Genomic DNA, 15,231 nt, shown 5'->3' with positions numbered 1-15,231 from the left:
TGGGGGCTGTGAAGGGACAGAGCCAGTTTTCCTCATCCCTGGAGGCAGCCCCTCCCTGAGCCTTCCTGGCAGGGCACAGGGGTGAAGGGAAGCACATTGTTCCAGCCTCCAACCTCACTCTCATCCCCCATTCCCCACAGGCCTGGGGAAGGCGGCTGCTGAGGTTTCATATTTTCCCCCTACCGAACTCTTCACCACAGAGCCCAAGTCCAAATAAGCAGAAATGCTTCCCTGTGTGTGTGTGTGTGTGTGTGTGTGCACATGCTACACAGACGTGGGCTGTGAGGTTCTTACACAGGGAAACACCATCTTCCTGACACCACACAACATAAGATCCCCACATTTAGACACATTCAGACTGTTCCCTATACAGCCTGGCACAGATACTAATGTACATACACACTCTCTGGGCTCACATAGGCTGACACTGGCAGGCACTGACACAGACCCAACAAGGAAACACTCCTCAGATGTGATCAGACAGACACAGACTCCCATGTGCGCACATACACACACATACGTGCAGTTACCCGAGACAGTCACGGTCACAGACGTGGGCATGCACACTCTCACACAAACACACACAACATCTCACAACACCACAGCGCTGAATGCTGACTGTGCCAAGCCACATGCCTGAGTCATGTGACCCCCAGCGAGGGAGCGTTGGGAGTCCCGGGCTTGCCTGGGACTGGGATGGTGAGGGCTGGGACTGGAGGAAGAGGTACCATGGGGTCTGAGCTTTCCCGTGCCTGTGTGCTGGAGAAGAGAAGTGGGAGAGGAAAGGGCAGGCTGGTGCCCACCACAGGCTGCCGCTGTGCAGAGCAGGGTCCATGGTCTCTGCAGCCCCCAGCCCTGTTAGTCTGGCTCTCCAGTTCCCCCTCCTGACACTGTGGTAGCCCTTCCCTGGCCAGACCACAGGTCCCTCAGGAAAGTGAAGAGCTGGCCTACAAGTTCCCAGCCAGCCCCTGGCATCTTCTGACCGGGCGGCCCATGTGCTGTGGCGCAGCCTTGGGGTGGGTGCCAGGTACTGTCTGGGCAGAAGGAAGCGATGGCCGCTAGTGCCGCCGCCCAGGGCTGGGATTAGCTGTGACTGGCACCACTGAGGGCACAGCAGCCCAGGGTCTGGCTGCTGGAGATGTTGGTCCCTAGGCAGCAGCCGGAGGATCCCTGTGGGACAGCTCAGGACACTGGAGACTAAGTGCCAGGGCTGGCGCTGGGGGCCTCTGGAGAATAAGGGCATCTAGTCCCATCCACTTATTCATCACTCGTGCGTTTGTTCAGTGTTTACTGAGGACCTACTGTGTGCCCAACCCTGTGGATACAGAGATGAATAAAGCCCAGTTCCTGCTCCCAAAGGGCTTCCTGACTAGTGGTGTGACCACCCATTTATGAAGGTAGGTGCAAGGCTTGAACTCTGATCTGTCTCCAGAACATTCTCCACCTTGGGATCTTCTAACATAAATATGACCATGTGACACCCCTGCTCACTATCCACTAATGACTTCCGCTGTCCTTAGGCTAGTTTCCAACTTCCTTAGTATAGCTTGAAATGATCCAGCCATGTTACCTCTGTGTCTCGTTGTGTCCAATTCTCATCTGTGTCTCCAAAGCCTAGCACTGGTCCCAGCACATGGTAGGTGCTCAGCTCTTTGCTGAGTGACTGAGTGACTGAGTGGGCGAATGAAGGAATGTGCCAGTGAGCAAATGGACTGAGGCCTTTCCTTCTGCAGCTGAGCCTCCAGGAGTGACTGCCCTGAGTTCTGCTCTGCTGCCAGCCTGCTTCTGCCCCAGGCAGTTTCCATGCGCCTGGACGCCTTCCCTCGGCTCCTCCCTGGTGGGGCCCCTTGCACCCATTCTCTGGGTTGTTCTTTCCCAAGGCCTTTTTGCTCTTAAGCCCCAGCCAGACCAGGTACCTGGGGACCACAGTCCCCAACTCAGCTCTGGAGGAACTGTCCCCAGGGTTAGGCCAGGTCCCAGAGGATAAACGGAGCCCAGTGGCCAACCGGCCGAGCTGCTCTTCCGGCCCCTGGCCAGCTGGAAGGCCCTCTTGGGCTGGAGCCTGCCACCAGGCTCTGGCTGGAATTCCCTTGGCCTCTTCCCTCTCCTCTGTGCACTCAGCATTCGGCCTCTGGCTTCCTCAGCGGTCCCGGGCCTGTCTGAGTTGTCCTCAGGTTTTATTTTTGGAAGAAGTTGCATTCTCTCTCCTTATTTACTCCCTTCCTTCAGGGAAGGTGTGGGACCCCTGGGCTCGGCTGGGGATCAGGCTGTGACTCCAGCCCCTGGGGTTTGGACTTCCCTGGGGCTCCAAGGAGGGGACCTCCAAAGATTCCTGACCGATCTGATGCTTCAAAGCCATCTGACTCTGCCCTCCTGCCCCCACCCAGTGTGTGACTAATGCCTGCCCCTGCCCTTCTTGAAGAGCCCCACGATAGCCAAAAGAAATCATTACAATTTTAGAGCTGAAAGGAATTCTGGCATCATTAGGTCCATCCCCATTTACTTGTAGAAGCAATGTAGTTCAATGGTTATAAGCAAGAGAGGCAGACAGATCCAGTTCTAATCCTGGCTCTGCTGCCTACTGTGTAGCCTTGGGCAAGTTACTTAACCTTTCTGAGCCTCTGTCTCAGCTATGAAATAGGGGTACTTATATCTACGCCACCTGTGAAGTTGCTGTGAGGGTTAAATGAGACAACATTTGTAAAGTGCTTTGTACAATGCAAGACACATAGAAGGCTCTTTTCAAATGTAGCTATTATTATTATTATTATCATTATTATTACAGAGAGGAAAACTGAGAGCCAAGGGAAGGAATGGACTTGCCCAGGATCACACAGCTCAAGGTAAGCAGCCATTCCCAGAGTCTTTCCTCTGTCTCCATCTCCCTTCCAAGGAGAAGGGAGGGGGCAGGCACCAGCCCAAAGGAGGAATCGCCTTGAGTCAGTCGCATGGGCAAACCCCTGGGTCTCTCATGGCTGCCTCCTGCATCAGGCCTGGGCCCTCCTCTGACTCAGGCATTTCCTCCACTGCCCTAGGGGCTTCTTGCTTACTGGGGGTGAGAGGTCCAGGGAGGAGACCCCAGGCTGAGGGTCCACCTCAGCCCCAAGGTGGACCCCAGGCCAGCGGGACTATGAGAGGAGGGGGAAATGCTGGGTCCTGACATCACAGAGCAGAGAAGCTGGAGCCACAGCCATGCAGGCCAGCTGGGGCCCTTCCAGCACGTCCAGATGTCTCAGGAATGTGCTGAGCTGGGAACCACCTCACTCCTTCCCTCACCACCCCCAAGCCCTCATCCCCTCATATGCTTGCTCAAGTTCTGCCTCTGCCCCGCCTCCTACCCTTCCTCTTTCATCTCTCCCTGGGAGAGCCTCATGTCCACTGTCCCTCTGGTTCCTTGTCACAGTCCAGCTGCCTCTCAGACCTCTGAAGGGGTCACCAGAGGCAAGAGCCCTTCCCCTTCTGCAGACCCCCTGGTCTGACTATGAAGGATGCGGGGGCGGGGAGATGGAAGCCTGAGCTAACTGGGAGGGGAAAGTTCGGAGCAGATAGTGCCTGCCAGATCGCAAATGTGGAACTGGTTTGCAGCCCTGGGAGAGAAAGGGGTGAAGGCTTTGGGGTGGTAGAGGGCAGGGTTGGGCCTCTTCTCCGGGAGGATGATGAAAGGGGCTTTGGGTATCTTGTCCCAGTTGATGGGTGGGAGGGCCAAGGAGAGGAGGTGCCAAGCTGGGCTGGGCTCAGAAGGAGGGCTCAGATCCTTCTAGGCCGCTGGGATCAATGGGGATGTGCTTTGCCTGATAGTGGAGGGTCCTGAGAGGGAGCCCCATTAGGGTCTTGGGGTTGGGCCAGGAGGCACGACATGGTTCAGACTGGAGCTCTCAGCCCCAAAGAGGGACAGCTTGTGTCTCCACAAGGGTGGAGTTGCCTTGGGCCTCCCCAGGCCAGCCTGGCCCCAAGTGCTGGGGATGAGAGAGCCAGAAGGGAACTGGTGCTCCTGGCCAGTGTGAGAGTGACATCACGGCAGGGGGTAGAAATCAGAGGAGAGAAGGGACCTGGGGTCAGTTGCTGCCTCGGCCTGCTCTGGGCACAGAGAGGAGCCCACAACGCTGTCTTGGGGGAGAGGCCCTGATCATCCAGACAGGCTGACAGCTGGGATGCCCTAATGGACTCTAGACCTCCTAGCACTGACACGGTTCAGGGGAGCTGGGACCACTGCCCTGTCCAGCTCAGAACTATCATTGAGAACTATCACTGGCTCCCTTCTGCCTGCTGAAAAAACTCTCAGCTCCGAAGCACAGCATTCAAGGTTTGTCACAAATTGATCTCAACTTTCCACTATAGTTGGAACCCCTCATCTTTCCTTTCCCTCCAGCCTCATTGGATGACTGCTCCCAGTTCCTTAAACCTGCTGTAAGCTCCATGGCTGCAGGGCCTTTGCTGGTACCATTCCCTGTGCCTGGAAGGCCTTTGCCTTTTATCTCCTCATTCTAACTCCTATCAGCCTTTAAGGCCCAACTCAGTGCTGCTTCCGCCAGGAAGCCTTCCTTGATCACCCAGCTGGAGGAGTCCTCTCCATCTTATACCACTGTAGCATTCATCGGCCACTGGTTAATATCATGCCTTGGACTCTAATTATCCACAATGGGACCCATCTCTCCTTCTAAACTTTAACCACCGTGAGGGTAGGATATAGGATGGATTTCATCCTCGAACCCTCTGCAGGGCTTCACACAGGGACTGGCATACAGTATACCTAATAACAATAATAGCTAATATTTATATGCCAGGCACTGTTCTAGTTCCTTCCATGCAGTACCTGATTTAAGTTTCAGAAGATCAGGTAGGTACTATTAGTACTGCCATTGAATGGTTAAGGAAACTGAGGCACAGAGAAGTTAAGTAGCTTACCCAGTTTATTCAGTTAGCAAGTGGCTGAGCCAGGATTTGAACCCAAGCTCTGATTGCAGAGCTTGTGCTCTTAAGCACACATGACAACACTGGATGTTGAAGGAATAATGATCGATTTCCTGCTGTCCCATCCCAGCACCTAGGGCCAGATACAAAATATGGGCCCCCATTCCAGGCACTGGGTCCTCACATGGGGCCCCAGATTTGCTTATCCCTGGCCATCCCTCTCCTGATGCCCAGAAAGACATAGCCCTGAGAAGAGGCCTGGGGTCTTTTGCCTTTACCCAAAGAAAATAGCCTTAAAGCTCCAGAGAGGTCCAACAGGTAGGCAAATAAAATCCCTATGGTTAGGGGTCAACAAAGGCATGAAGATGGGACATTCCTCCAAGGGCAGTCCAATGCTGAGGACCGTCCTTTTGGGCAGGGACAGCAACAATCAGAATGAAAACAGCAGCAACAACTACTGTTTATACAGGGCTTGCCGTGTGCCATGCACTGTGCTAGGCTCTTTGCAAGAGTTGTCTAACTGAGTCCTTGTAAGAACCCTGTGTGCTACAGTCATCCTTACTTAATGGATGAGGAAAATAAGCTCAGAGAGGTTAAGGCACCTGTCCAAGCTCACACAGATGACAAATGGTGAGAGCCAGAATTTGCTCCCAGGTCTGGGCAGGGCTAAAACCAACCACTAATGGTCACCCCATGCCACCTCAGGTATGGCTTGGCTCCCCAGCGCTTGTCGGGGTATCTGCCTTCTGACCTGTGGACTTGCTGTCTGGTCAGGTGGTGTCTGGGAATAGACACCAGGTCTCAGGAGAATGTCTGTTCAGAATCTGCCCAGAATGGAATGGATTTAGAGTCTACAGCTCAACTTTTCCCCAAGCTCATGCAACTTTGAGAGCCCAGGATATTGAGAGCTGGGTCGATTTCTTTAGCTGGGTAGTGAGTACCCAGGTATCCATTTTATTACACTTTGTAATTCATATACATGCATTATATATATTCTCTTATGTGCATGATATATTTCATAATAGAAAAGGCCACCATAATTAGGAGATTGGGATTAACATATACACACTACTATATATAAAACAGATAACTAACAAGGACATACTGTATAGCACAGGGAACTCTACTCAATATTCTGTAATAACCTATATGGGAAAAGAATCTGAAAAAGAATGGGGAGATATATATATATATATAACTGATTCACTTTGTTGTACACCTGAAACTAGCACAACATTGTAAATCAACTGTACTCCAATAAAAAAAAGAAAAAAGAAAAGGCCATCATGATAGAGTGAAAGGTAGATGTAGGATTTAGGTTAAGATTCACTACTTGATAAATAAAATCCATCTAAAAAAAGAAAAGTACCATCAAAGCTGAAGTGTGGGAGTGTCCTTTCTCCCATTACCCATCCACCCACTCGTTCATCCATCCATCACCGCTTCTCACTCCTTCCTTCCATCTATTCAATAAATAAACATTTCCTGAGCACCCAGTCACTACAGCTATAACTAGTGAATAGATAAAAACAATTGCCTGACACTCCCTGCCCTCAAAGAACTCTCAGTCTAGTTCAGCAATGAGGAAACCAAGGGGAAGTGATTTGCCCAAGGTCACACAGAGAGTTAGGGAGATGAGGTGAGGAGAGGTGAGAACATTCTAGGCAGCAGGGAACACATGGGAAAAGGCTTGGGCCTGTCTGCCTCCACAGCAAGTCCCCTCAATTGCTGCTTTCAAACTGCCTCCTGGCTCTCCGTGAGGGCCTGAAGAGCCTGCCTTACTCCACTGCTGCTTTCATTTTTGTTATTCTTTTGGAAGAAGAAGACGGGGACAGCTGCTGCTGTCCAGCTGTTCTGTCAGACCACACAGCCCAGCCCAGATGTGTCAGCCTCTTTGTGATGGGTGAAATGGCTCCTGGGCCAAGGGCCAAGGAAGCTGCAGTGAGGGCTCTGTCCCGGGAGAGTTGGGAGAAGAGGCACCTTCAGCCCGGCAGCAGAGAAGCCCAATATTCCTCCAGCTGTCAAGTTGGCCTCGCTCATGGTGTGGTATGTCCAGTTCATAAGGATCAGGATTTTGACATTCCAAGGAAATCACCCTTGATCTATTTTCTCTGATGGTCAGAGTTCTGGGCTGTTTCTTGCCCCTCCCAGCTTCCCCAGAACCAGACATCCTCATGCCTACCTTCTGCCCAGTCCTGCTCCCCAGTTCTACCATTTGCTCTGCCTGCTGAAGCGGGTTACTTCGTGTTCCAGCCAGAGCAATGCTCATGGTCTTGACTTAACTCCACCCAAATCTTCTTCCTCCATCCTGCCCCCTGGAGCGCTGAGACTTCCAGAAGAACAGCCTGTTCTCCAGCATCTGGAGCTGGTTTCTTGAGGGAGGTTCAAGAGCAAGCCAGGTCCCACAGTGGGATGCTCTGAGAGGGCTTTGGTACCAGGACTTGCAGGAGGCGCATCGTATGGGGAAGGGAAGACACAAAGCGGGGCTGGCCTTCGTCCTCCCCTGTCCTGGCACAGTGGCCAGACAAGACGTAAACAGACCCTCCTGGGGAGTCCTGGAAACTGCAGAGAGCAAAGGTCCAAGTTCCCAGGTGGGCCGGGGAGTGGCATCCTAGAGTGAGGATGAGGAGAGGGCAGGGGATGGGATGTGCGGTCTCTCCTCTGACAGGCCAGGCAACGTGCTGGCTCTGCCCTTAAAGCTCTAGGCATCCATGGTGCCCTAAGGATGGGAGTGAGTGAGCGTCATGGCGGAGCCCCTCTGCTATCTGAGATCCCAAACATTCCTGCACTGGAGGGCAAAGTCCAAACCAGAACAAGAGCGGGAGAGAAGATGATGATTTCTCTTCCTTGACTCCATGGGACCCTGTCCCGAGAACAGCATTTAGATGTCCCCTCCTCTGTAAGTGTCAGTTTTCTCATCTGCACAGGGGCCAATGATGCTTATATAACAGGCTCAGGAAAAGGGACACGGCCCCAGTCCTCCCTGCTGAAATACCTTCCAGTAACTCCTTTGCCTATAGGGATGGGGATATTGGAGAGGGAGGGTGGGGAGGTCACCTCCTCTGAGAACCTTTCATGACCTCCAGCCTGGCTGGAGGCTCCTCTTTGGGCTCCCATCATGCTCTGCTGCATCATGGCGCCCCGCGGTGCTGCTCTGTCTGCTTCCCTCTCTGTCTCTCTCATTTGGCTGTGAGTGGCTGGAGGTCATTCTGCACAGTGACCAACACTGGCGCTCCTTTAGTTCCCAGTTGTTAAAGGACGGATGTATGTATTGAAAAATAACCAAGCGAATTCCCAGCTGGTCCAGGGAAGCCGGAGGGACTTCACAGCAGATGGGGACACAGGCAGCATTTTTGTGGGCTGGCTAGGCCAGAACCTGAGAATCCAGGGCCCCTTCTGGAATTATCAGTACACTTCTTGAACACTCAGGCCTGTCTTTTTAAAAACAGTCTCCTCTTCCCTTATAGGGACTGCCTATAAGGGAGTCTGAAGTCATTTTCTCTACAAATACAGTAGACCCTTGGAATAGAGCAAAGTACACTACAATGTGACCAAAACTTGGCTTCTGTCCTATGTCTGGGACCCATCTCAAATAAAGGTGGGAAAAGCTCTTATCTTTGTGGGGCTCGTGCTCCTCTGGAGCTTCCTCAGTTTGGTTTGCTGCATATGCACTAAGGTTTCACAATCTTTACTTTTGTGCTTTTTCTGATAGTACAGACCAACTGAAAAATACCAACATAACTCCACATTTTGGATGATTGAAAATTTTGGACTCAGCTTATTGTTTTATGGTTGAGTTTTACTATACTAAACGCCTATTTTGTGCCACGGTACTGTGCTAGCTTTATGGCAATGAACACAACTGACATGGCCTCTGTTCTTAGGGAACTTGCTTTCTCACAGAGGAAGTGGATAATAAGCTGATAAAGTAACAGCAAATTGAGATACGAGCTACGAAGAAATCAAAGGACTGAAACAGGGACTTCCCTGGCGGTCCAGTGGTTAAGGCTCCGTGCTTCCACTGCAGAGGGCATAGGGTTTGATCCCTGGTCAGGGAACTGAGATCCCACATGCTGTGCGGCAAGGCCAAAACAACAACAATTACAACAACAACGGACTGAAACAAAACAATAAGGGGTCCCACTTGAGGTGGTTGGGGAGGCTTCGCTAACGAGGCTTCCTTTGAACTGAGTAAGATGAGGTGGAGAGAACTGGAAAGCATTCTAGATGTCAGGGATAGCATGTGCAAAGGCCCCGCGGCAGGACTAGAAAAGACTTAGTTTTAAGCTGGGTGAGTGTGGATCCAGGAGTCCCAGCAAACTGGACAAGGGGAAACTGGGGAAGATGGAAGCCCTAGAGCCAACTGGTGCTCAGGGTGAAGCCTAAACCACAAGTTCAAATCTGCTGTGCATCTGTCAGCTGTAGACTATCCTACACCAGGGGTTGTGGGGGTCTGTGCCAAGGGTAGGGATGACTCAAGGCAATGATAACTCATTGGAAACCTTCCTGAATTTCAGAGACAGTGTGGGCCGCAGGACCCTGATGGCTGGGAGTAGAGAGCATCCTTTTTCCTCTTCCTTAAAAAATGTGGGGCCTGGCCTGAGGGTTAGGGAAAAAGGATTCATTCAGCAACGGTTGGTTGAAACCCCCTCTGTGCCAAGCACTGTGCTGGGCACTGGGGATACAGCAGTGAACAAGACAGTTAAACGCCTGCTCTCAAGGAGCTCACATCCTAGTGGGGGGGGCAAAAACAAAATTAAAAGCTGCCCAAAACAAACTTAGTGTTTTAGAGAAGGAGGTGTCTGGGGCGATCTCCCTTCCTGAAGGGGAGCGCTGAGATTTGGGTTCCTCCATTAGTTTTTCTCTATTAGCTCTTTTGTAGTGGATTCTACTTGGAGACCAGAGTGCCTCGGCCCTTGGGTCCTCTTTCCTGTTGGTGAGAATTTAGAGAAACACAGGCACATGCGCTGGCACCCCTCCCCTTTTAAGGGCTGTTAAAGGCCCACACACAGACATAGGAACACCCAAATGCACATACTTCTCTAATCTCCCTAAATCCCCCAAAGGCTGGGGTGGTAGAAATAGTAATGGTAGTGGTTCTCTGCTTCCCTACTCAGCTCACAGGAGAAGCCAAGCTGGGGGCCTGGGGAGCAGTGATCAGGTTTAGCCCTCACCACCCCCCTTCCCCTGGGCTGGTCCCCGGTCCTTGTCATTCCCACACCTGGCCTCACCAGCTGCTGGGAGGTGAATGAGTGTGCTGGGCAAACATCCTTGCAGCTTCCTGCTGTGCCCCTCTGAGACAACAGAACTCCTCTTCCTCCTCCTCCTCCTCCCCACACCCTCCCAGCTGGGGCTTCTCTGGGATCCAAAGCCATTGCCCTCTAAAGAAACCAGAGTCATCCTTTCCCCTGAGCCGGAGGATGGACCTAGTGTCTCTCTCTGGAGATATGACCTGTTCTCCCTCTGGTCCTTTATCCCAGTTCTCTGAGCACCAGGCCCTCTCTCATACCTGCCCAGGGGCTGAGGGGTCACAGGGTCCAAGGGAAGACGGCTCTAGGGAGGCCCCATCAGGAACTGTGGGAGAGTGGGGAGGGGATGGGAGGAGAAGCCCCCTCATCTGGCAGGAAGGGCAGCTCCTTCCGAGGGATGTCTCTGAGAACCACATAGACAAGATTGCAACAGGATGAAGGTATTCTCACAGAAGGAAAAATACAGCACCCCTGGCCACCTCTAAGCACACATGGCTTATGCAAAGTATGCAACTCATTCTCCTGTCTCTGTCCAAGCGATGGCATATTTCTTACACAGCTGTGTTCAGGGTAAGCATCCTTTTTGATTTTTGCCTTTTGTACAGAGTAACAGAGCACACACGGTTTCCACCGTGACTTTATGGCTTTTATCTGGATTTTTAAGAAGCATAGTGAATAACCTACCCTCCATCTTCCAGACTGAGAAGCACACAAACTTCACCCCTTTCCATCTTTAACCCTGGAAACACTTTCCTGTCCTCATGCAGGATGAAGAGGGAGTTGGGGATGGGGTTGGTATGGGGTCCCAGCTGGGAGGGACCTTAGACATCTAAACAATGGAGGCACCAGAGAAGGAAGGTGACCTGCTCAGGGTCACAAAGCAACTCCTACCAGAGTATTCTTTACCACTACCCCATCTAGTCTCCAGAGCATGTTAACTATGGAAACTTACCTGGCAGGCATCGTCCTGCATTAATCTTTAATTAATATTCTCAGTAAATCTCTATAATAACACTATGGGGAAGCTTCTGTATCTCCATTTTTCAGATGAGGAATCCAAGGCCCACAGGAATAAAAGTCACTTGTTTGAACTGCCCAGCTGGCTGGTGGCAGAAGCACAGCTAGAACCAAATTTCCTGATTCCCAGCCCAGGAGTTTTCTTTCCTCTTAGAAAGTCTTTCCTCTCCCCCTGCCTCACCTGGCCTTGCTTAGGCCTGAGATAAGGAGCTTTCCCAGCAGGGCTTTCCCTCCCCAGTCCCAGTACTGGATACCACTGTCTGATCATGATCATGCCTCCTTTCCTGTGCTGGACCAAGGCCCAGATGAGCAGCTGGGGATGCAAGGCTGAATGGAGCAGCAGGAAGAGGCTGTAGGCGGCAGAGTTCATTCAGAAGAAAGTCCAACTCAGAGCTGCTGAGGGCTGAGGGAACCTCACCGGGGGGCTCTGCCCATAAAGGTACACGCTGCAGCAAACTCCCTCCCTCTGACCAGTACCTGTTACCAACTCCAGGAGGGGCGTATGGAACCCAAGATCCCTGCTACTTCATTCCTAGGATCTGTGCCAGACCATCCTTAGAAAGAATGATCCAACCTCTTCCCATTTTATAGACACGGAAACAGGACCAGGGAGGAAAGCTGGTTGCATGGCCCAGGCTCACAGGGAGAGGCAGAAGCAGAGGCAGGACTAGAACCCAGGTCTCCCCACTGCTGGTTCAAGCCCTCTCCCCTCTTCCCCTCGGCTTGTCTGCAGAAGTGTGCTCTCTCTGACTGGAACCAGGGGCCTTCCTAGAGAGCAGGGTGACCTGGGTCTACTGCCTAATGGAGGACCGGGAGACCTCTCACCCCATGCCTCCTTGACTCAGGTTTCTGTCCCTGGACTTGTTCCCCACCAGCAGCCTGGAACAGTTTAGGTGGAAGTCCAAGATGCCCAGTCCTTTAAGTCTCAGTGCACTTGGCCCTTGTCTGCCAGGTTTATCTTAGTCCCAGGAGTTAGAGGCCAGCAAATAGAGACCCTTGAGATGATCACTGGGTGTGTGTGTGTGTGTGTGTGTGTGTGCTGGGGGGGAAGGGGAAGAGGGAGAGACTGGCAGGTCACTGCATGGGGTGGGGGAATCCCCCCAGATCCCCCAAGCAGCCCACATTTCATCCCGGCAGGCCCTTCTGAACCCAAAGATTCTCTCCCATTACCGAGCCCATCCCCCCGCCCCCCAGGGCCTTAGGGCTGAGCCTGAGAGAGGGAGGGAGCGAAGAAGAAAGAAGCCACGTTTCCTTAGGGAGGGAGGGGAAGAGAAAGAGAAGGACAAGCCCGGAGACAGAGACAGCCACGAAGCCACAGGGAGAGAGAGACAGTCAGGGAGACATAAGGGACAGAGAAACAGACCTAGAGAAAGACCTCCCTCCTTCTGAGCGACCACCCTGTGCTGCGCTGACCAGTTGAGGTCCCTCCCTCGGGGGTCTCCGGCCTGACTTCCTGGGGAGGCCAGGGCAGCACCCCTATATTTCCGGGTCTGGCTCAAAACCCGGGTCTGCCTCTGGCCCCCCAAGGGGCATCTGGTCTCTGGCCCTCGAACACTCCCCTGTGCGCCCCCCAGCGGAGAACCAGACGCAGAGCCACCGAGGTCTTAAAGGGGGCGCAGGAAAGGGCGCCGCCAATTTGCGCCCAGTCTGGTCCCGGAACCCCAGGGTGGGTGGAGGACGATTAGAAGACTTGGGAGGCGGGGCAGAATTGGTGTTTCTTGAGGTCGTATCAGATGGCCCCGACGCCTCGACGTTCCCTTCCCCTAGAAGGCCGAGGCCAAGGTATCCATGGACGGAGCCTCCAGGAGGACCGTGCACGGGCGCAAGCTCAGAGGCGCCAGGTTCGGGGTCTAGGGAGGTGTCGAGGGATCTAGTCACCAAATCTCAGAGCTCTAAGCATGTGTCTCTCAAGGGGACCCTGCACCGAGCCCCCTCCCCCACTTCTGCCCAGTGCTGTGTAGTCCAGTCCTTCAGGGGGCCCCAGGTGCACCGCGAAGAGGAGTAAGGAGTGGTGGAAGGAAAACACAGACTGTTCATCTTACCGCATTGTTGAGGAAATCAGACTCGTTCAGATCCCCCAAGTCCAGGAAGCTGGATCCGGGGAACAGCCTGTCGGCCGGGAAGGGCTCCAAGACGGCGTCCATCGCGGCAGGCTCCGGAGACCCCCTTCGGCTGGGCTTCCCTCACTCCAGGGCGGCGGCGCGCCCTGCCCAGAGCTCCGGCCCGAGCGCTGGCAAGCGGGCGGGGGGCAGGTCCCGGGCAGAGCCCCGGGGGAGGGGCAGGCAGAGGCTGCGCGGCCCCGGGTAGGGGGCGCGGGGGCCGCGGAGGCCTTAGGGCAGCGGCGCAGAGCTGGCTGGGCTCAGGGGCCCCGGGCGCACCGCGGGCATTTAGCCGACTCCTCCTCCTCCCGCTCCTCCGGGGGCACAGCTGGCTTCCATGGGGAGCCCAGGAGTGGGGCTGAGGGCTTGAGGAGCCCCCCGGACTGGGTGGGAGCCGGGGGCGGGGGAGCTGAGCGCTCCCCCGAGACTGGGTGACTGCCGGGCGCTCCGCTCTCTCTGCGTCTCCCTCTGCACAGCTTCTGTCACTTTTCCTCTCTGTGAAACCGGGAACCCCTTGGCTGGTTAGCCCAGCTGGCTGAGGCGCCACTCCTCCACATCAATATTCACGATAATTTCATATTAATGAGGAGAAGGAGCGGCCTGAGGAATCGTCCCTCCTCTTTTAAAGAGACAGCTGCGAGCTAGTCTTGCCAATCTTTTTTCTCTGAGAAGATAGGGGCTTGAAGCAAAATTGCCCTAGAGCCAATAACTGTGTTCCTTGAACCTCAGCATCTTAAGGCTTTGCCAACCACACTCCCATAAGCTCACGAGGGAGCTGAGTTATTTCTATTCTTCCGGGCTTATGCTAGGGCCTGAACCAAATCCAAAGTCAGGGAATTCCATCTCTTGGGCCCCTCAACAAATCTCCTTTCAATGGGGAGATTTTCAGGTCTCCTCCTCCAGGAAGCCTTCCCTGACCCCCAGGCTGAAGCAGTTACCATCACTACACACCCACAGGGCATGGTGTGCTTACCTCCATGTGGTGAGTCTAATACAGTATTGTCATTGTTTGCTCATGTGTCTATAAACCCACTGGACTCTGAGATCCCTCAGGGCAAGGACTGTATCCAGCTTTCCTGTGTGTGAAAATGCTGGGGGGGACAGGAGAGATGAGGTAAGGACCCCTCTTCTCATCAATCATCGAGTACCCCTAGTGTTTCTGAAGAGCAAGAAGTTGGAGAACAGTAGTCATGGGCTCTGCGTGAGCCAAAATGTAGGTTGGCTGCATGCTCCATGGTCACAGGACACTCCCAGGCCCCCTGGATCCATTACCTAAGTGGCCCGCTCCAGAGTACAGCTTAATCTCTTGAAAGGGCTGATAAACAATCACCAGGCACCTGAACAAATGCAAGTGGTCAGAAAGTCACTCCCTCTGAGGGCTGGGCACACTGTTCCTGCCCAGAAGTCATTAATAGGATTAAGTGTCTGGAGCTTTTAATTAGCTCAGGAACCAAAAGCCTTTAAGAAGCAGAGATGTCATCGCAGTTAAGCCAGGGATGTCACCCAAATTGCTCTCTCAGTGCCAAGGTGGGGAAAGGGCACACAGCTAGGCTGAGATAGCAGCTGTTTGCCTGGGGCGGGCGGGCAGGCCTGTGGCTTTCCCCCATCTCCTGATCCGGTTGACATAGTTCTGGAGAATGACGTTCTGACCCTCCACATTGTCATATGACTATTAGCTCCTGGGCCTCCCGGAGAGTTTGCTCTTGAGAAGCTGGGAATACAGCCCATGCTCTGGGGACCAGTTCACCAGCAATGTAACTCTGAGAAGTTAGGCAGGGCCAAAAAGAAACCAGTTCACTCTCTAAACAGTGACAGGTAGAATTAGGGTGCTGAGACCATGGGAGTTTTCCCCAGGTGTGTCACCTCTGGCCAACTGGGGAGCAGTCAGATACTGAGAATGTAGCTGATCCTTTGTGGGCGTGGGGGGTTGCCATCTCTGGCTGGGCAGACAAGTC

General features: G+C 53.4%; 1 protein-coding gene across 2 annotated transcripts in view; it reads right to left on the bottom strand.

Annotated features, from left to right (window-relative positions):
- The window catches only part of CREB3L1 (cAMP responsive element binding protein 3 like 1), a 35,143-nt gene extending 21,352 nt beyond the window's left edge, over window positions 1–13,791 (bottom strand). The window contains exon 1 of one of the 2 annotated variants that reach the window (XM_032641608.1): window positions 13,220–13,791. In XM_032641608.1, coding sequence (XP_032497499.1) covers window positions 13,220–13,321 — 102 coding nt within the window. In that variant the 5' untranslated portion in view covers window positions 13,322–13,791. The remainder of the gene's footprint in view (window positions 1–13,219) is intronic. The other variant, XM_032641609.1, reaches the window with a different exon arrangement.
- Between the last annotated feature and the right edge of the window lie 1,440 nt (window positions 13,792–15,231).

This window comes from Phocoena sinus, chromosome 8 (genome assembly GCF_008692025.1).
Source record: "Phocoena sinus isolate mPhoSin1 chromosome 8, mPhoSin1.pri, whole genome shotgun sequence".
Taxonomy (NCBI): Eukaryota; Metazoa; Chordata; class Mammalia; order Artiodactyla; family Phocoenidae; genus Phocoena; species Phocoena sinus.
The sequence above is the reverse complement of the archived record's forward strand: the minus strand, read 5'-3'. Positions and strand labels throughout refer to the sequence as shown.